Source organism: Myodes glareolus, chromosome 7 (assembly GCF_982192425.1).
Source record: "Myodes glareolus chromosome 7, mMyoGla1.1, whole genome shotgun sequence".
Taxonomy (NCBI): Eukaryota; Metazoa; Chordata; class Mammalia; order Rodentia; family Cricetidae; genus Myodes; species Myodes glareolus.
The window spans coordinates 62,685,147-62,704,924 of record NC_142032.1 but is presented as its reverse complement, the minus strand read 5'-3'; the positions used below and the strand labels follow the sequence as shown (position 1 = coordinate 62,704,924).

The 19,778-nt window shown below is 49.7% G+C and overlaps 2 protein-coding genes across 4 annotated transcripts; one reads left to right on the top strand and one right to left on the bottom strand.

Moving 5' to 3' along the window:
* The first annotated feature begins 2,453 nt into the window (after positions 1 to 2,453).
* Taldo1 (transaldolase 1) lies at positions 2,454 to 12,144 on the top strand. Its single transcript, XM_048457885.3, has 8 exons — positions 2,454 to 2,605; positions 5,588 to 5,711; positions 7,620 to 7,727; positions 8,490 to 8,621; positions 10,590 to 10,765; positions 10,895 to 11,092; positions 11,231 to 11,376; positions 11,942 to 12,144. The coding sequence occupies exons 1-8, from the start codon at positions 2,509 to 2,511 to the stop codon at positions 11,972 to 11,974; spliced, it is 1,014 nt and encodes a 337-aa protein (XP_048313842.1). The 5' UTR covers positions 2,454 to 2,508; the 3' UTR covers positions 11,975 to 12,144.
* Positions 11,783 to 19,564, bottom strand: Gatd1 (glutamine amidotransferase class 1 domain containing 1). 3 transcript variants are annotated; one of them, XM_048457888.3, is made up of 9 exons: positions 19,462 to 19,525; positions 17,551 to 17,627; positions 17,157 to 17,319; positions 16,823 to 16,928; positions 16,625 to 16,732; positions 15,530 to 15,624; positions 14,991 to 15,084; positions 14,681 to 14,792; positions 11,783 to 14,556 (listed from the first exon to the last, which is right to left on the bottom strand). In XM_048457888.3, the coding sequence occupies exons 3-9, from the start codon at positions 17,205 to 17,207 to the stop codon at positions 14,550 to 14,552; spliced, it is 573 nt and encodes a 190-aa protein (XP_048313845.2). In that variant the 5' UTR covers positions 17,208 to 17,319; positions 17,551 to 17,627; positions 19,462 to 19,525; the 3' UTR covers positions 11,783 to 14,549. The 3 variants fall into 3 exon arrangements, with proteins under 3 accessions (XP_048313845.2, XP_048313843.1, XP_048313844.1); XM_048457886.3 differs by lacking the exon at positions 17,157 to 17,319 and having other exon boundaries at positions 19,462 to 19,564; XM_048457887.3 differs by lacking the exons at positions 11,783 to 14,556; positions 17,157 to 17,319 and having other exon boundaries at positions 14,677 to 14,792; positions 19,462 to 19,564.
* Between the last annotated feature and the right edge of the window lie 214 nt (positions 19,565 to 19,778).

Below are 19,778 nucleotides of genomic sequence, written 5' to 3'. Positions count from 1 at the left end.
GGAGGATGCTGCAAGCCAAGGTCTATGATGTGAAGCCTGGATTCTGAACATTATCATGCCCAGTTCTTTAGTTCCCCCTTTCTGAGGGACTCAAGCAACAGGGTGGCTGGTGACCCACTTCCTAATGCTGATGGAGGAAGTCTTCCTCTGCTTTGCAGCAACATTCAGCTCCTTAATTGGCGGGCTGGAATAAGTGATAGAGCAGAGCCAGTTGGGGCTGCTGCAGCCCAGGCTCTACCTCTAAAACTCCGACTATAGCACAGCAGAGAGTCACCACCAGTATTCACAGGGAAGCTGGGTTAGGTTGCTCCGACCTAACCTTCCAGGGGCGGCTATCCAGAGGAAGCCATTGGTACCCACCCTGCAAGGTGAAGACAAGTCTCAAGCTCCTCTTGGCCACAAGCTGGAGCCTTGGCTATGACTCCATACACCTGGTCAGTCAAGCCATAGAGCAGTGACCTTTCAAATGCTGTGACCCTTCAATACAGTTCTTCACATTGTATTGACCCCGGATCATAACATTATTTTTGTTGCTACTTCATGGCTTTAATTTTGCTACTGTTATGAATTGGGGTTTGTTTTGTTTTGTTTTTCGAGACAGGATTTCTTTGTGTAACAACCCTGGCTGTCCTGGAATTCGCTTTGTAGGCCAGGCTAGCCTCAAACTCACAGAGATCCACCTGTCTCTGCCTTCCGAATGCTGGGATTAAAGGTGTGCACCACCGCTGCCCGGCTACTGTTCTGAACTGTAATACTGCAGTGTAAGTATCTGATATGCAGGATATGTGACCCCTGTGAAAGGTCATTTGAGTCCCAAAAGGAGTCATCGTGGCTCATAGGTTGAGAACCACTACCCTAAAGGCAGCCTCTGTGACTCCTAGTGTATTAAAGTCCATCTTTCAGTGAACTTAAATGGAGTCAGCTGAAGTCAAGTATGGTGGCCAATGCCTGTAATCTTAGTACTTGGGAGGCAGGGGCAGGAAGATCAGGAGTTCAAGTCCAGTCCCCTCACCTGGTCTCAGCCCTGCCCCCATTTTTTAAAGGATACTGAGAAAACTGGATGGTGTGCCGGTTGCTATTTTTGTCAACTTGACACAAGCTGGAGTTGTCCAGGAAGAGGGAACCTCAGGTGAGAAAATGCTTCCTTCATCAGATTAGCCTGGAGGAATGACTGTGAGGCACTTTCCCTGTGGCAAATCTGGAACTCCCTGTGCAGACACACTAGTCTTAAACTCACAGAGATCCACCCGACTGTTGGGATTAAAGGTATGAGCCACCACCAGCCCAATTTTCTTAGTTAATGGCTTAGTTATGGGAGGGCCAGACCCTGTGGGTACCAACCTTGATTGGTTCTGCGTTGAAAAGAGAAAAGAGACTGACAGTTGGAGGGGTGGCTCAAGCCCACAACCAAAACAAAGAAGTAGCAAGGGAAGCAAGCCGGAAAGTAGTCTTCCTCCAGGTCCTTTCTTGAGTTCTTACCTTGACTCTGAGTGATAGACTGTTAGGGGAAGTGTTAAGATGCAATCAACCTCGTCAAGTTGCTTTTGCTCGTGGTGCTTATCATAGCAACAGACAGCAAACTAGGCCAGACGGTAAGCAAAATCTCGAGAGGAAATAATTGACATATGTGTCTGTGTGTGTAACGACTTGAGCCAGCATATCGAAGAAATGTAAATCAATAATGAGTGAGAACACCCTAAGAAAATTGTCCTTCCGGTTCTTACTATTGACTGAAGAGACCGCGCCCATGTCCACCTTCTCAACCTGCTACTTAATCATTCGGGACAGATTTCCAGAAGAGATGTAGAATCAAGGGCAAGGAAGGAATCACCCGGCAGCCTAAGGTCACATCAGGAACACTCTGTCTGGGAAGTGGGAACTGGTGGTTTTGCCAGAAGTTGGCCAGGCGGCGCAAGCCTGTAGGATTCTCAGACTGCGAATCAGCTTGTCTGCTTGTAAGCAGGGGCTGCGCCGCGGCGGCCTTACCACGATCGGGTGGGCGCACGGAGGGGCGCACCTCCTAGTCCCTAAACTGGGAGTAGTAGAGCGCTTCGAGGTCCCACAGCTGGAGACAGGGATGCACCTCGAAGTTCCATCGCTGGGGAGGGCGCACCTATAGGGGACGATCAGCTGGAAGTAAGAGTGGGCTCAGGGATTAGCATGACTCTGGAGTTTAGAGGACTTCAGAGTCTCATCCATCCGCAGTTTGGTGGGGTCTGAGGCTTAGAAGTACGCTGTCAATCATTCCTCGCTTCCGAGCTCTGGAGGGTGGCAGCACCTGGGCCGCACCAGGACTCCACCCGCCCTGAACCGGTGGAAAATAACCGAGTACTAGTGAGGAAGAAAGCAAGGACAGCGACACGGGGCGTGGCCTACAGCATTCCCCTCCAAGTACAAGGGCGGGGCTCGTCTTCAGGGGTGGGGCCTCACTTAGCTTTGCCCCGATTGGCCAGGACACGCGGGGCATTGTGGGTCGCCGCACTCCTGCTACCTCCTCAGCTACTCGCCATGTCGGGGTCCCCGGTAAAGCGCCAGAGGATGGAGTCCGCCCTGGACCAGCTCAAGCAGTTCACCACCGTGGTGGCCGACACGGGTGACTTCAATGGTGAGAGGACGCGGCGCATGCTGCGGCTCCCCCAATTTTGGGATCAGGACCGGTGTGGGTGCCTGGGGCGGGGCCTCGCTGGAGCCGGGACCGACGGGTCTGCTCAACTCTAGGTCCTACACGGGCCTCCGGGCTATTGGTGACGTTGGGAGACCCTTGCGGAGCTCGGTGGCTCGAGGCGGTCTAAGGAACAGCCCCGCCGACCCGGGGTGTCCAGCCTACGCTAACCCAGGCTTAGTTTTGGAGCCCGTGCAGTCTGCAGGGCAGCACGACCTCTGTGGACCCCACCTGCTTTTGCAGCCTGTTGCATTGGCCTTCCAAGGTGGCAGCTGGTTACTGTCTGGGAACCCAGTATGGCTGAATTCCGACCAGATGCACACACTAAATCAAATGGTTATTCTGTTGCCAGACCTCCTTTTCTTCTGAGACAGGGTTTCACAGTGTAGTCCAGGCTTGCCTGGAACTCCTGGTAATCCTTCGGTTTTAGCCTCTCGTGCTGGATCAGGCAGGGCCACCACGCCCAGCTCCAGTGCTCAGATTTTCCGGGACTTGGGGAGAACTTGGAAGACTTAGGTAGGAAGGCTTGCCCTGCTAGTCTGCTCTCAGCGTTGTAGAGTGGAATAGCTGAGCTTGTTTCACGTCTGCTGTGGGAATGAGACTTTCGGGAAATGCTCCATGGGAGCCCGGTACAAAAGCGCCTTCTGCTCTTTTCTGCTTTCTCACGGTGACTTGAGAAACGGGCTTTAATTCCTCCTGAGTAAGTGCATTGTTTATCTCTCAGCGAGTCATAGTGATTAGGCATATTTGGGCTGCTTAAATATAAAGGAAGGGCAGACCTGACATGGGTCTTGCAGCAAACCTGTCTGACTAAAGTGTTTGTCAGAGAGCTTCCAGAAATCCCGCTGGGAGTTTTCACTGTGTGTAGTGAAGATCTCACAGCCTGGTGTGTATGAAGAGCGCATAGTGGCACATGCCTGCATGTGGGAAGCAGAGGTGGGCAAATCTACGTTTGAGGACAGTTTGGTCTGCATAGTTCCAGACCAGCCAGGCTACATAGTGAGACCCTATCTCAAACAAAAATAGCAAAAGTACATTCATAGACAGTGTAGCTAAGCACAAGTTAAATAGTTATAGACACTGCATTAGATTTGAGGTCTGTACTGTGTGGTAAAAGTTATTAACTTCTTGGGTGTCCCAAGCCCCTGAAAATAGAATCTGGACTCTCATGCCCAGAACATTTGCCCCCTTCATTTTCCACTAAACCTAAGGTTCTTTGGCCCTTAAAGCCCATCTGCAGGGGTGGGATAGGGATCAAGCCCAGGGCATCACACCTACTAAAGCAGGTCCGCCATCACTGAGCTGTGCCTTCAGCAGCCTCTGGGCCTGCGGTTTTATCCTGTGCACCCTTCAGTGAGTTCACGCCTGAGCCAGCACCACTTCAGAGCACATTTTCCCCTACTTGTTATTTTGAAATAATTAGACTCCCGAGGTGTTGCAAAAGTAGCCCATGCACCCTTTGCCCAGTTTCCCCAGTGGTGTCCAAATCAGGAAGCAGGCACCAGTGAGCCATGCATTGTGCTTCTGCAGATCAGGCCTGCAGCAGTTTCATAACGCGGAGAGTTAGATTAGCGCCATGAGAGTTAGCCTCTTCTTATCCTCAGAAGACTAATGGGCGTGGTGGTGTAGACCTGTCATGTAACCCCAGCACTGGGGAGGTCAAGGCAGGAGTTTAAGGGTTTTAAAAAGAGTTAAGCAAGTTCATGTCCTCCTGGCTTTGCATCCACTGTTCATGTTCACTTGGATAGTGAACTGACAATGAGCTGACAGGGGCTCATTGGCTTTTCTAAATTCCTGGGTGGGGGAAACTAATATGTTAGAAGAGCTAATATAGTTTGGCATAATATACACCCCCCCAAAAAAAAAAAACCAAACAAACAGGAGAGAAGAGCTGAAGCTAGCGTCAGTGTCTGCATGTCTGCCAATGGGTTGGGATTAGTGCACCTCCTGCTGGCTGTGGGACAGTAGGACAAACTTGTGGCACGTGTTCCTCCGGTGTCCTCATAGTTCCCTTCCAAGTCATTAAAACTCAACTTTTATGGGGCAACTGATTATTCTGGGTTGCCTAGTTTTGTTTGGTGTTTGATGTTGCTTGTTTTGTTTTGTTTCCAGATAGGGTATCAGTGTAGGCCTGGCTAGCCTAGAACTTACTATGTAGACCAGACTGGCCTCAAATTCTTGCTTATTGATTTTGTTTAAAACTTTACTATAAAAAAGTTGCAATTTACAAAAAAAGAATTACACACCAATATGGTTTGATGGTTTGTTTTGCTTTGAGACAGAGTCTCACCATGTGCCCCTAACTGATCCGGAATTCACTAAGTAGACCAAGCTGGCCCTAAACTCACAGCGATCCTCCTGTGTCTGCTTCCAGGGTGCTGGGATTAAAGGCATATGCCACCACACCTAGCTCGTGCTTTGGTCTTTTGAGGATCTTACAGGGTCTTGCTCTGTAACCCGGGCTATACCACTGTGCCCATCTCACGTGTGTGGTGTGGGTTACTGTCTTCACATGGCAGCCAGCCTCTCTGGAGCTGCTGTGAGCATTGTCTCTGAGATCCACTTGGGCACTCTTCCCCATCTCAGGTGAAAGCTGCTTCTGGTCACTATGACAAAATACCTGAGAGAAAACTTGAGGGAGGGATGATTTGTTTGGACCCACAGTTTCTTAGGTTTCAGTCTGTTGTGTTGGAGAGGTCACAGGTAGAACAGAGCTCCCCTCCGGGCAAACAAGAAGCAGGGAGACAATGTCTGTGCTAGCAGGCTGTCTCCTCTTATCCCATGGGCCTTCACAGGGCTATCTCCTTTGTTAATCCTCCTGGAAGCCCAGACAAGCCCAGAGGTAGTGTAGATCTAGATGCTTGGTCCAGTTCAGCTGACAACAAGATTAATCATGTCGCCTGTTTCTGGAATGTATTTACCTAGCCATTGATGAGTACAAGCCCCAGGATGCCACCACCAACCCATCCCTGATCCTGGCTGCAGCACAGATGCCTGCCTACCAAGAGCTGGTGGAGGAGGCCATTGCCTACGGCAAGAAGCTGGGTGGGTGAGTATGGGTGATGGAGAGCTCCGTGGCTCCCACTCCTCAAAGTGACCGTGTTTCCTTCCCATTCCAGCACCATCTTTTGTTCGCTGAGGTGTGATTTGCATGGAATAAATCGCTCTCCCTGGCTATATGGCTCCAGGGCTTGCCAGTGTGAACACCCCAGCTGAGATGTGGATCACTGCTGGCCTTCCAGGTTCCTGTTTCTGATGGGCTCTGCAGCTCTACAGCTGTGCTGTGCCTGCTGCTTGTCATTACTTTCTTTCTATTTTTGTTTGTTTTTTGTTTTTTTGAGACAAGGTTTCTACATAACTGTGGCTGTCTGGAACACACTATGTAGACCAGGCTAGCGTCACAGATTTACCTGCCTCTGCCTCTTGAGTGCTGATATTAAAGGAATGTACCACCTCACCCAGATGTCATTACTTTTTTTTTTCCGAGACAGGATTTTTCTGTATAACAGCCCTAGCTATTCTGGAACTCTCTGTAGTCTAGGCTGGCCTCGAACTCAAAGAGATCGCCTGCCTCTTCCTCCCAAGTTCTGGGATTAAAGGCGTGTGCCACCATTCATTGCCCGAATGTCATTACCTTTTCACAACAGATTAATGAATTTTTATAAATTGTGCATTAGTGCAACCATCACTGCAGTCTCTGATCTTCCTCCTTCTGCCTCCTTGTCTATGTCCTCAGCTTCTCTCTTGTTTGTATGAGACAAGGTATTCCTGTGTAGCCAGGCCGCTCTTCAGTGTGCCTGCCCATGCGCTCAGACAACATGTGTGCCACTGTGCTGTCCTCGATCTTCTTGTTCTTATAGTTTTACATTATCACACGGATCATAAATGTATAGTCCTTTTCTATATAGTAATTGTAATATTTATGAAAGATATGGTGTGATAATTTTATAGTGTGTGGTCAAATCAGAATGATAGGCGTCTAACTCTCCTTTCTTGGAGATATCCATCCTTCTTTCCTTCCTTCCGGGTTTTGTTTTGTTTTGTTTTTTGTTTTTTGTTTTTTTGAGACAGAGTATCTCTGTAGCTTTGGAGCCTGTCCTGAAACTCTGTAGACCAGGCTGACCTCAAACTCACAGAGATCCACCCATCTCTTCCTCCCAAGTGCTGGGATTAAAGGCCTGCATCTCCACTGCCTGGCTTGGGGGTATCATTTCTTGGGGTTGGATAAAAATTATTTTTATGCTGGGGGTGATGGTGTTCACCTTTAATCCGAGCACTTGGGAAGCAGTGGCAGGTGGATCTCTGAGTTTGAGGCCCGTCTGGTTTGCACAGTGAGTTCTATAACAGCCAGAGCTACACAAAGAAACTCTGTCTTGGAAAACTAAAAAAAGAAAAAGTGCTGAAGATGGTGGTGGTGTGATTCCCAACAGTATAATTTAACACTGTTGAACTATAAACTTAAAATGGTAAAGATGGCATGTTTTATGGGTTTTTTATTGTAATATAAAATACTGCCTGCCTCCTTCCTTCCTTCCTTCTTTCCTTCCTTTCCCAAACTGGCCTCAAACTTGTAACCTTCCTGTTCCTTCCTTCCTGTTCTATCCTGCAAGCACACTGAAGTTAGTAGCTCTATAAGTTTGAGTCCAGACTGGTCTATATAGTGAATTTCAGGACAGTCTGAGCTTTATATAGAGACCCTGTCTCAAATGGAACAGAACATTATGCCTGCACACCAGAAGAGGGTGCCAGATCTCATTGCAGATGGTTGTGAGTCACCATATGGTTGCTGGGAATTGAACTCAGGGCCTCTGGAAGAGCAGCCAGTGTTCTTAACCTCTGAGCCATCTCTCCAGCCCTAAATTTTTTTTTTAAAAAAGGGGGGGGGGGGTCAGAATTAGTCTCATAGGTTCCCCAAAGCCTTCAAAAGTTTCTAACACAACTTCCCTGTGAATTTCAGGCCACAAGAGGAACAGATTAAAAATGCTATTGATAAACTTTTTGTGCTGTTTGGAGCAGAAATACTAAAGAAGATTCCAGGCCGTGTATCCACAGAAGTGGATGCAAGGTAGGTGGGGCTAGGTTAGGGAGGCAGCAGGTATCCTGGTGACATCAGTGGCTGAAGAGGTAGTTTGCTCCTGATATTCTCCACACTCATTCAGTGGTGTATCATACATTACATTGGAAGACTGTACAGAACTGGTGGCTCTTTGACTAATGGCTGATCTTGAGTCTTACGTCTTGTGAAAATTTATGTGACATTGGGCTTTGTGCATGATAGGCAAGGACTCTGCCAACTCAGCAGAACTCTGATCCCCGTTTTTTTCTGTTTGGTTTGACATTTATTTATTTATTTATTTATTTATTTATAAGATCAAAGTCTCTTTTTCAAAGATTTATTTATTTTATTTTATGTGTATAAGTGTTTGCCTGTATGTACACCACATATGTGTGTTGTGTCTGTGGAGGCCAGAGAGGGCATCAGATCCTCTGGAACTGAAGTTACATAAGGTTGTGAGCTGCCATATTGGTGCTAGAAACCAAACCTGGGTCCTCCACAAGAGCAGCAAGTGCTCTTAACCACTGAGCAATCTCTCCAGCCTGAAAACAGTGTCACTTATAGCACAGGCTGACCTTGAACTCCGAATTCTCCTGGTTTGCTGCCAAGACTGCTTCTGAAATTGGGTTTCAAATTGCACTGAGTCCAGAGTAGGGGGTGGGACGGGTTTGTCCAGTGACCCACGCAGCTACAGAATGCCCTGCTTCTGATATGCTCCCGTGGTGGATGTGCTGTGTGAGCTGAGTTCCTGTAATACCCTTGCTTTTACAGGCTTTCCTTTGATAAGGATGCAATGGTAGCCCGAGCCAGGCGCCTCATTGAGCTTTACAAAGAAGCTGGGATCAGCAAGGACAGAATTCTCATCAAGTTATCCTCAACCTGGGAGGGAATTCAGGCCGGAAAGTAAGTATTCACTGCATGGAGGCAGCTTCTGATTCTGATTTTCTTCCTAAGCAGCAGACACCAGTTTCTAGGGGTCAGAGTTGGAGGCTCTTGAGACAAGCCTGCCCTCTGCTCCAGGGTCAGCTCAGACAGTGGTGCCTTTTCACAGTGGCCAGTGAAGAAGGAATGCCTTTCTTACACTTCCAAATTTTGTCTTTCAGTCTTCTTTTGGAACAGTGAAGCCAAAACTTACATAAGTTTTGAGAAACTAATTGCAAAATGGTAAAAACAGTCACAGTCTTCTGTGATGCCTCCTCTAGAAGTCGTCAGTCCTGACCATTCTAGAGAGCTTGGGCAGCAGATTCATGTCCTCTTTGCCCAGGTTTGCTCTTTCCCCACCTAGAACCACTGGTTTTTCTTCTGGATTTGCTTGCTCTGGACATTTCATAGAAGTAGAGTCAGCTCATGCATGAACTATTATGTCTGACTCATTTGTGTTCTAGTGTCTATACCTTGTTTCCTGACTGAACTTTCTTCCATTAGTGGGTGTATCGTGTCTTTGCTTTGTCTCGTGTTGGGCATTGGGTCTGTTATCACTTTGGGTCTGTTGAGAATAATGGTATGAACAGAGGCTTATATACATTTTATAGGTTTTCGTTGACAGAGGTTTCTGTCCCACCCAGTCCCGCAGCTGTTCAGTCCCAAAGAAACACAGAGGCTTATATTAATTATAAACTGGTTGGCCTATTAGCTCAGGCTTCTTATTAACTCTTACATCTTAAATTAACCCATAATTCTTAACTGTGTTAGCCATGTGGCTTGGTACCTTTTATCAGTGAGGCATTCTCATCTTGTGTCCTCTTACATCTAGGTGACAACTGCAGACTAAGCCTTTCCTCTTCCCAGAATTCTCCTATTCTGGTCACCCTGCCTATACTTACTGCCTAGCTACTGGCCAATCAGAGTTTTATTAAACCAATACAAGTGACAAGTCTTTACAGGATACAAGATCATTGTCTTTTTTTTTTTTCCAAAACAAGAACTCTGAATCTAATCTTTGTTTAGCTTTTTTTTTGACCATTATCTATAACAATTTGTAACCAACACTCTAAACAAAGACAAATCAAATATCCATAATCCATTTTTTTAGGAATGTGGACATAGTTTTCTAAGCTACTTCCTGATGATTAAGGGTGCTGATAATCTTATGGGGACCTAAAGAAAATTTAGGATTATGGTCAAGTCCTGACTGGAATATTCTATGAGGCTTGATCATCTCAACCAACAGTCTTATGGCTGTTCTGGATGTAGAACTCAGAGGAAACTCCAACAGAGGTCCTCTGAAAAGTTAGATCATCTGGGCCATCTACTCCTTCCAGAGATTTTTTTCATGGGGGGTCTTCCTTGATCAAATCTGATTTTTCTTAACCCGGAATGCAGCCTCTCATTTCCTGTGGAAACAAAGGCAAAACCTCTTCTCCAAAATAACATATCTTTTGACTTAAATTTTGAAGTCAAGGCATTTTCAAAATACATATGTTGGATTAATCCAGCAGCATTTATGATAAAATGCCTTTTAGCAGCTGTTGCTCCTTCCTCAGAGCCATTGAACAATTCAAAGACAACACAGTAACATACAGTATCCAGACTCTGGATTTTCCATCTTTACGTGGCTTCATTTTAAAGCCACTTTAAACTCTGTTTCTTTTATTTATTTTTGAGGCAGGGTTTCTTAGTGTAACAGCCTTGACTGTCATGGAACTCTGTAGACCAGGCTGGCCTTGAGCTCATAGAGATCCTCCTGCCTCTGCCTTGGGAGTGCTGGGATTAAAGGCATGTGCCACCACCACCGCCCTGCTCAAGCTTGTTCTTAATGTACAACCCTGCTCCTCCCCTGCTGTTAAGAAGTTGAAGACTCTTGGGGAGCAGCAGGTACCAGAGCTCAGCCTGAGGTGACACTCAGCATTGCTCCTGCCATCTTGTCCACAGGCAGCTGGAGGAGCAGCATGGCATCCACTGCAACATGACGCTGCTTTTCTCCTTCGCCCAGGCTGTGGCCTGCGCTGAAGCGGGTGTGACGCTCATCTCTCCCTTTGTGGGGCGCATCCTTGACTGGCATGTGGCAAACACAGACAAAAAATCCTATGAACCCCAGGAGGACCCTGGTGAGCTACATTTTAAGATCATGGGGCAGGGGAACTGCTGTGTTGACGAGCAGGACTGGAGACTAGATCAGGGTGGGGTCAGACAACAGCTCAGGGTGGCTCTAGGGAACATGTCTGTGTCTCCTCCAGGGGTAAAGAGTGTCACCAAAATCTATAACTACTACAAGAAGTTTGGCTACAAGACCATTGTCATGGGCGCCTCCTTCCGTAACACTGGTGAAATCAAAGCACTGGCAGGCTGTGATTTCCTCACCATCTCGCCCAAGCTCCTGGGGGAGCTGCTCAAGGATAACACCAAGCTGGCACCTGTGCTTTCCATCAAAGCGGGTAAGGCCAAGGGGCCCATAAGGACCTCTGTGTGGGCGGAGCTAAGGCCTGACCCTGATGGGAGATACTCAGCCTAGGCTGAGGGACAGTTATGAGCCGAAGGGTAAGGCAGGCATGGAGAGCTGTGGTATCCTCCAGCCCAGACCAGTGACTTGGAGAAGATACATCTGGACGAGAAGGCCTTCCGTTGGCTTCACAATGAGGACCAAATGGCTGTGGAGAAGCTCTCCGATGGGATCCGGAAGTTTGCTGCTGATGCCATTAAGTTAGAGCGGATGCTCACAGTGAGTTCCTGTGTGGGTTGGGCCTTTTCTCCTTCACCCAGGGGCAAAGTTGGAGCAGAGGTGAAACTTACTGCAGGAGCCTGGCATAGTTAGCACACACCTATAGTCTCATTCTGGAGAGTGAGGCAAGAGGATCACAGATTCAATAGCCTGGGCCAGGAATGCTAGTACAAGCCTTTAGTTCAAGCACTTAAGAGACAGAGGCTATCTCAAGAAACAAAACTAGGGCCAGGTAGAGATGGCACATGCCTTTAATCCTAGCACTTGGGAGACCTAGGCAGATGGATTTCTGTTGAGTTCAAAGCCAGCCTGGTCTATGGAGCAAGTTCCAAAACATCCAAGGATACACAGAGAAACGCAAAAACAAACAAAAAACTATCTATATAGATACACACACACACACAAATACAGATAGGTAAATATGTGTGTGTAGGTTTATTTATTTTTCTGGGAGACCATAGGTCCCAGCTGGTTGCTGAAGCCATCTTGGGACCTTGGTGGGTCGTATCTGGGCAGTCCAGGCAGAGTGAGGGGCTGACATGACTCCACCTCTGGTCCCTTCCAGGAACGAATGTTCAGTGCCGAGAATGGAAAGTAGCGCAGCGCCTGAGGCTGGACCCCAGACCTGCACTGCTGCTGAACTGGGTCCTGATTACACATGGCTTGTGATGAATCTTGCATTTTTCAGTGATTGGAGAAGGGATGGATCATAGGTTTCTGATTTTATGTGAAATTTTATCTAATTCATTAAAGCAACGGCTTTTCCTATGTTGTGCTTCATTTTACCATCTTTGTCGCCATCCACTTCAGTACCAGTGGTCCCGGTGTGACTGAGGCGGAGCCTTGGAGATGGACCCCAGGCTATCAGCATGATCCAGGCAACTGTGGCCCTCACCCTCATCTTCTAAGCCCCACTGGACCACAGCTGGGGCGTGAGATGGCAGGTCTTTGACTTTTGATGGCAAGATTATAGAGTAACTCCCTCTGTACCTGGTGTCCCTGTCCCTGCCTGGTCTTATAGGGTGCGCTAGCAGAGTCGGAAGACAATGGTGGGCTCTGCTGGGAGGCAGCAGCTGAACAAAATGTTCAGAGCCAGGCTTGCCTACTGCCCAAGAGTAAGTCCAGCAGTTTATTTCTCCCATCTAGGCTTCCTGGTGTAGCCAGGTTCTAAAGGGCACTGGTACCACCTTATGGGGACTGCGTAGTATACAACACCAGCTTTGAAAGGGCACGGAAGCATATGCCTATAATCTTGGTACCTGGAGGGCAGCAACTAGGTTGTCCACATCTGAGGACAACCTGATCTACTTAGTGAGTTCTGGGACTACTTAGAACCCCTGTCTTCATCCAAAATAAAAGCTGAGTGGTGGCGGCCCATGCTTTTAGTCCTGGCATTCAGGAGGCAGAGGCAGGTGGAAGCTCTGATGAAAAGCTGAGTTTGAGGATAGACAAGGCAACACAGAGAAACCCTGTCGAGAGAGAGAGAGAGAGAGAGAGAGCGCGCGCAAACATGACATTCATAGAGAGCCAGCCAATTAGAAACTCTCAAACTCCATTAGCATGGTATCACCTCCCAGTGTCTGAAGCTGTCCCCTAATTCATGCTAAAAGATCGTCTCTGAGGTGATGGTGTTAAATGGGACTTTGGCTTCATGAAGCAATCAGTGACTTCTGAAAAGGTTCCGAAAAGCACCTACCTCTTCCGACCCGGTAAGAAGCAAAGAGATCTGAGCCAGGAAACCCTTACCAGACATACCTAGAACACTATACTTGGACTTCAAGCTTCAAAATGTGTGTGAAATATGTTGTTTACAGATCACCCAGCCTATGACTGAACCAGCCAAACCTAAGGCACGGCCTCAGATTTTAAGGCTTTGTCCAGGAATATCTATCGTTACACTAGTTATCTGTCGTTCATGGCAGATGAGGGCAGTGCAAGGCCAGGGAGGAATCCAGGACAGGTGGGCTCTCCTGCTGCTTTCTTCCACTTATTCTGGACATCCCTCATTAAAGGTTATTAACCGCCAAAAGGTATTCCTCCAGGTCTCTGGCACTGGTGTTACTCTGGAGCGTGGGATGGGCAAAAGTTAAGTGGAGAGGGAAGTGAAGAGGTCCACGTTACTTGGAAGGCTCTATTCTAAGGCTAGAAGGCTACTGACTGGAAGCTGCCATCCAGGCCAGGTGCCCCGGGATTGACAGCAACCAGGCATGTCCAAGAGGGAGATGGCCACATGGCCATATCAGGTCCTCAGCAAAAGCAGGGTCTGGAAGACAGGACTCATGGATCTTCCTACTCCATATAGCCCAAACCCATCTATGGACATTTCCTTCTAGGAACAGATGGAATACCTGGCCTGAGGCTTCTGTAAGCCAGGGGCAATTTCTACGCCATATGGGGCAGGGTGACATCACTGTGTCCACTCCAAGGACCTAGGACCATGCCAGGCTGAGCTGGGGCCTGTATTGCATTAAAAACCACAGGCCAGCTGGATGGTGGTGGCACACGCCTTTAATCTCAGCACTCGGGAGTCAGAGGCAGGCAGACCTCTGAATCTGAGGCCAGCCTGTGCTGCCTCAAGAGTGGGTTCTAGGTCAGGCTCCACAGTTACAGAGAAACACTATCTCAAAAAAAAAAAAAAGAAAAAGAAAAAAGAAAGAAAGAAAGAAAGAAAAACATAGGCAAGATTGCAAGATTTAAACATGGGCAGTCTTCTTCAGCACGAATACTGCCTGCTTAGGGCTAAGAAAACATACACTGTTCACCTCTGGCAAGGTGAATTCAGAGCAAGTTCCAGTCTTCTGGTCCTTTCCCCATGGTTCTCACCAACAGCTAAAGGGATGAGAATAGCCAAAGGGCCATAGAAGAGCAGCATCCCATCCTGAGACCCCACAGCTGACTCTCCCATGGAGAGTTCTTCTTGGAGTGTTCACTTTGCAGTTCTCAGAGACCGCCTGGCCAGCCAAGACTCTCCCCACTGTGTACTGGGGATAGAGGAGGAGTGTTCAGTCTACACGAGAACTGATACTCTCCAAGTCTTAATTCTTGGAGGCCTCCAGCATTCCACAGGGTACAAACGGAGGCTTGAGGGCCCTGTCAGGTAAGGACCAATAGAAGAGGCCACAGTGAGTTCAGCTGTTGTCTCTAGGCCACCAGGATCAAGGACAGCATTCAAATTACTTCCTATAGGATGAACACATGGTCCAGACTCAGCACCAGCAGGCAGGGCGTTGCAGACAAAACTGTCCAGCAGAGGGAGCCAGTCACAAAGCAGGAATCCACCCAAACCCCTTCCCAGGAGCCTCACCGGCTGCCACAGAGGAAGAGCAGGTTCTGGACAGCGGGAACAGTGGAGTTTGTATTCTGACCAGTGACTAGGTGGCGGTCCAGCACCACATGTACAGCGTCGGGCTCACTGGCTACGGCAGAGGACACAAACTTTAGGCCACAAGGCCTAGGCCCAGTCCCACTCCCACCCACTGAGGAGCTGCGAACAACAGGGGTCAGCAGGAAAGCCAGTCTGTGAAGCACAGGGGTTTGCAGGACCTAAAACACCAACCCAAGACACAGCAGGCAGCCCCACAAATCTAAGTGCAGGGGCACCAACTTGGGCTCACCACTGAAGCCAGCGCCAGAGTCCTTCACAAAGTCCTCCACAACCAGCGGCAGGCGGGCAAAGTCAGGTGCCCTGATGAGCTCGTACACAGAAGGCTGCAAGAACAGGGCCGGAGTCAGACCAGCTAGTGGCTCTACCCTGCCCAGTGCCCTATTTTCCTCAGGGGCCAGGCAGGGCAAATCAAAGCAGCAACCTCAGCTACCACATGGGGGAGACAGGCAAAGGCAAAAGTCAGTCATCTTTTTGGAAACTAAGCCATTATGGCTTAGAGTGCCTGGCTCCCCCAGCATCAAGACATAAGTGTGACCAAAATGAGATAGACTAGTATCCTTTGGAAGGAGTCCCTTCATGAGTTCCATGATGCTCTTCCTAGAGGGTCTCAGGCTGTGCACACACCACGTGGACAAGGAGAGAATCTGCTCTAGCAGTATGGGGACCGGCAGGTCACAGTGCCTGTAGGAATCTCTTTCTGGTTCAGAGAGGGGTAAGGAGACAGGAGGGAACTGGAACAGGACACTGGCTTGACCATGAAATACTCACCCCTGTCAGGCTGTAGCCTTGGAACACCCAGGACCTGTCTTCATTGGTAGCACAGCACAGAGCAGCGACACCATGGCCAATGGCACAGATGGGTTCTAAAAGTGACAAGGTACTCTGAGGTCCTGGATGCCATCCTGGGTCGGGTCCCTACCCAAGTGTCCCCTCCCACAAAGTGGATGCTTCAAGACTAGAGTTTACTTAGAGCCCACGCTGTTGCAGTTTTGACATGTGAAAGCATCCAGAACTCCCAGTTCACATACCAGCCAGCCACTGCTTCAAACTGCAGAGAAGTCACTGTGTAGCTGGGGGTGGTACTCTTAGGGGCTATCGTGCTCTGGAATGGGGCTACCCTGGCTCCTCCCCAAAGACAACCTTTTTTTTTTTTTGGTTTTTCAAGACAGGGTTTCTCTGTAGCTTTGGAACCTGTCCTGGAATTAGCTCTTGTAGACCAGGCTGGCCTCAAACTCACAGAGATCTGCCTGCCTCTGCCTTCTGGGATTAAAGGTGTGTACCACCACCACCCGGCTCCCCAAAGACAATTTAATGGCCAATGTATTCCCATGGTTGAGGTAGCTGGGAAAAAGAACTTCTTGTCTAAGCCCAGAAGGCCAGCTCTGACCACAAAGGACACTGATGGAGCCTGCATCTGGTCTCTGATGAGCATCCTGCCCCAGCCTACAGATGTGCTTATCACGACAGATGTTGCCTCTAGACAGCACCCTGATTAGCCTACCATGAAAAGGGCTAAGAGGTCACGGTCACCAGCCCTCTCTTGGCTGTCAGAAGCTCACACAGCAGAGACTAGCAGTGCACACATTATGTTAAGTGAGATCACTCTTTGTGCACGTGGACACAGAGCAAACTCACCTGTGTGCAAGTCAGAGTCACTGAGGCTCTCCACTCTCATCTGATGGGCTGATGCAATCACCAGGCATGCCCAGTCCTGAATCCTAAACCCTGTACTCAATATCCACTCCATATCTGCCTTCCGAACCTAGTCCCTAGTTCCCTGTCACCCACTGTTTTGATCACTCCCTCCTACTCCCCACCCAGGTGTCTGCTTGCCAGCCTGTTCTCCAGTTTCTTGTCACCCACTGCTCTCTGAGCGGAAGTGCTGCAGTATCCGAGCCAGGGACCCACTGCTGGCAAGGTCAGTCAGGGCGCCAGGACAGCTGGGAATCAGGAGAGCATGGTACCGGGCACCTGGGAAGACACCACAGGTCAAATAAGGGCACGGCCAGACATAGAGGCCCTCCAGGGACCCACTAGCGACTTGTCACTTTCCCAACCTACCATCTATGGACTCAAGCTTAGCGGGGCTGGCATAAGCTTTGAGACGGAAGTCTTGTACCCAGCGTGCATTGCTCTCGGTCACATCCACAAAGTCCATGGCCTTTCCCTGTAGAAGCAGAGGGTCAGCACCAGGATCTTCCCCCACATTCGAAAGACAGAGAACTTGGAAAGCTAACCGATTTCAAAACAGCCCCTGGGGCACACACACCTGCCTGGACAGCCACTTTTACTGGTTGGCTCGGGCAGTGAGCCTCCAGTGACAAGAGAAAGAAAAATCAAGTACCCATGGTCCCCAGACTCCTGGTTATAAAGCAGCAGCAAATGTCCCACCCACCTTGTGACTTCGAAACATGCAAATACTCAACACACATTTGCTGTGATCCATTTATGACTAGATGTTTCCAGGGCCACAGTGCAAGAATCAAGGATCTCTCCTATTAGGAGGATCTGTGCAGGACCCGCACACTAGGACCAAGTCTTATCTTTCCCTTATAGACCTGCAAAAGTGCAGGCCACAGTGGAAAAAAGCTCCCTTGACACAGGAAAGTCATAGTCCAATGAACGGGAACCATGACTTAAGGATACCACCAAGTTTGGTTGTAGATCCCCTTACCTGAAGGTAGCTCCTTCCTGGCCCTATCAACTACAGAGGACTCTCGACACTCTCCTAGCCTCGGCCTAAGAAAAGAGGACCTCAGGGGTTCCCTGGAGAAAGTGATGGTACTCACCCCAGGGGTGGCCACCTGCAGGTTGAAGGCAGCACTGGCCAATGTGAAGCAGTGGAAGAAGGACTGGGCTGACACACCTGCAAGAGAGGGTTTCAGAACTGCAAGGGCATGACAGGGCCAGCTGGCCCACCCCCATTCCTCAAAGACTGCTCCAATGCTCCTGGGGACTATCCTGGTCCCAAAACCAGCCTTAGGAGCAGTCCATTCCGCCCACCCAGGGTCCACGCCCTGCGGGCAGGACAGCAACATTTCAGGTTCAGGAATATGTAACTCAGAGGTCCACAGCAGGCCTAATGCTTAGCCAGGTTTGGCTTCTGGCCCCAGAACGACCTGCAGGTTCCAGCGGTTCTGCAGCCTCCCAGAATAGGCTCTCTGCCTTCAGGCCCCCAGCCCGTCTTAACTGTCTACCAACACCCCTACACCCTTGGCCGCATCCCATCCTTTCCCCCCTACAGGCACTTCCAAAGGCAAACATTTGGGTCATCTCTCAGACCCACCAATAGCCAAGGTCCCTATAGCATGGGGAGAGCAACAGTGAACATGTCATAGAAGAAGCAGGAGAAGGTGGTGTTTGGGGGCTCCCCACACTCAGGACACCTGGCGGGTCCCCTCTTCCTAAGAGCATGAGAGTCCGACCCCACTATGCACTCAGCACTCTTCTGCCCATCAAGAGTCCTTCAACAAGGAAAAGGGCTTGCTTAGTTCATTTGAGTCCAGACGCCGGGTGCACAGGCCTTTACTCCCAGTACCTTTACTCCCAGGAGGCAGAGCACCCAAGCTTAAAACAAATCAACTTTAAAAAGAAAGAAAGAAAAAACAAGACTTCAGACGATTTTTAGGTACAGCCTAGCCTCCCCTCACTAGGGAGTGGAGGCTCACATCACCTCAAGTGCAGCGGTCTGTGCTGGTTTAAGTTAAGTGCACAACCCTTTAGCTTCAACTTTCCATCCTCCTTCTTTTTGAGACAGCATCTCACGTAGCCATTAACCAACCTCTTTATCCTCCTGCCTCCAACTCCTATGCTAGGCTTTTGGCTTGTGGGTTTTGTTATGATTTAGTTTTTGAGTCAAAATCTCACTATTGAGCCCTGCTGACCTGGATCTGGCTATGTAAGTTCTAGACTGGCCTCAAACTCCGAGATCCATCTGCTCCTGCCTCCTGAGTGTTGGGATTAAAGACACGCACCACTAGGCCCAGTTTCTTTACTTTTACGATTTACTACATTTTCAGGGATCTACCCCAGATTACCCCCACCAGCTCCTCGATCCCTCACTCCCAAACTCTCTCAAGTAAAGCCTTCCTAGGAGCAGCTGTGGATTCTACCAACCCTCTCTTCCAGGGCGGAGAGCACCCTCAGGGCCCACCCATTTCCACCAAGGAAGTTTAGTGGAACCCAGGGGTTCATCATCCAGGACCCCGCGGTACCCTCAGGCTCATGCTCGTTTAAGACGCTCTATATAGCTCTATAGGAAAACCCTGGGCCGCAGCTCTGGGCCCCATCACTCCGTAGTTCCCTAAAGACCCGTGAAGTAATCATGTACCCAGCTTCCTAGACACACACCGGGCAGCTGGAAACCCATACCCAGCAGACCCCCTTCTGTGTGCGGGTCCCTTATGTGCAGCTCTTTCGAGCAACCCCTTTCAGGATCGCTTCCTGGAGCCGCGTGAAGATAGGCCCAGGATCAGGGGGACGGAAAGGCAGGAACGGTGGGCAGAGTACCGAGCCCCTGCGGCTGACCTGGGGGCAGGGTTAATTGCAGTCGCTGGCCACCCTGCCTGCGGGCAGACAACACAGGCCTGGCCCGGGGAAACAGGTGCGGGGTCCCAGGATCCCAACTCTGCAGGCACAAACGTTGACCTGGAGTCAGAACTGCAGGCCACTGCGCCACACAGCTGCCCTGCGCGCCTCACCTTCAGAAGCGCCGCTGGCCACCAGGAGACAGGCAGGCCTGCTGGGCAGCCGCTCGGAAGCCATAGCTGCAAACCCGGTTAAGTGAGCGGAGGGGCGGGATGGGGCGGGGCGGGGCGGGGCGGGGCTCGTCAGCCGCGGGAGTGGAATGAGCGTGCGCGAGGTGTGGAGGGCGGGGCTCGCCTTGCAGGAAGTGCCAAGTTGGGGGTCGGAACCTGCCTGCAGATGCAGCCTGCGCGTGCGCGAAGACTGCGGAGAAAGGATGGGCGTACGCAAGTGGCTAGGAAGGAAACGCTACGGGTCCCTGAGTGTTTGTTGG

Bases quoted from the DNA above. Each gene is read 5' to 3' on its own strand.
- Gatd1 (XM_048457886.3), bottom strand. From the start codon at position 19,525: ATGGCTTCCGAGCGGCTGCCCAGCAGGCCTGCCTGTCTCCTGGTGGCC. The intron at 17,628-19,461 runs GTGAGGCGCGCA...CCTCTCTTGCAG, and splicing joins GGCCAGCGGCGCTTCTGAAG to GTGTGTCAGCCCAGTCCTTC. The intron at 16,929-17,550 runs GTGAGTACCATC...CTGCTTCTACAG, and splicing joins TGCAGGTGGCCACCCCTGGG to GGAAAGGCCATGGACTTTGT.
- Taldo1 (XM_048457885.3), top strand. From the start codon at position 2,509: ATGTCGGGGTCCCCGGTAAAGCGCCAGAGGATGGAGTCCGCCCTGGAC. The intron at 7,728-8,489 runs GTAGGTGGGGCT...TTGCTTTTACAG, and splicing joins TCCACAGAAGTGGATGCAAG to GCTTTCCTTTGATAAGGATG. The intron at 11,093-11,230 runs GTAAGGCCAAGG...GGTATCCTCCAG, and splicing joins TGTGCTTTCCATCAAAGCGG to CCCAGACCAGTGACTTGGAG.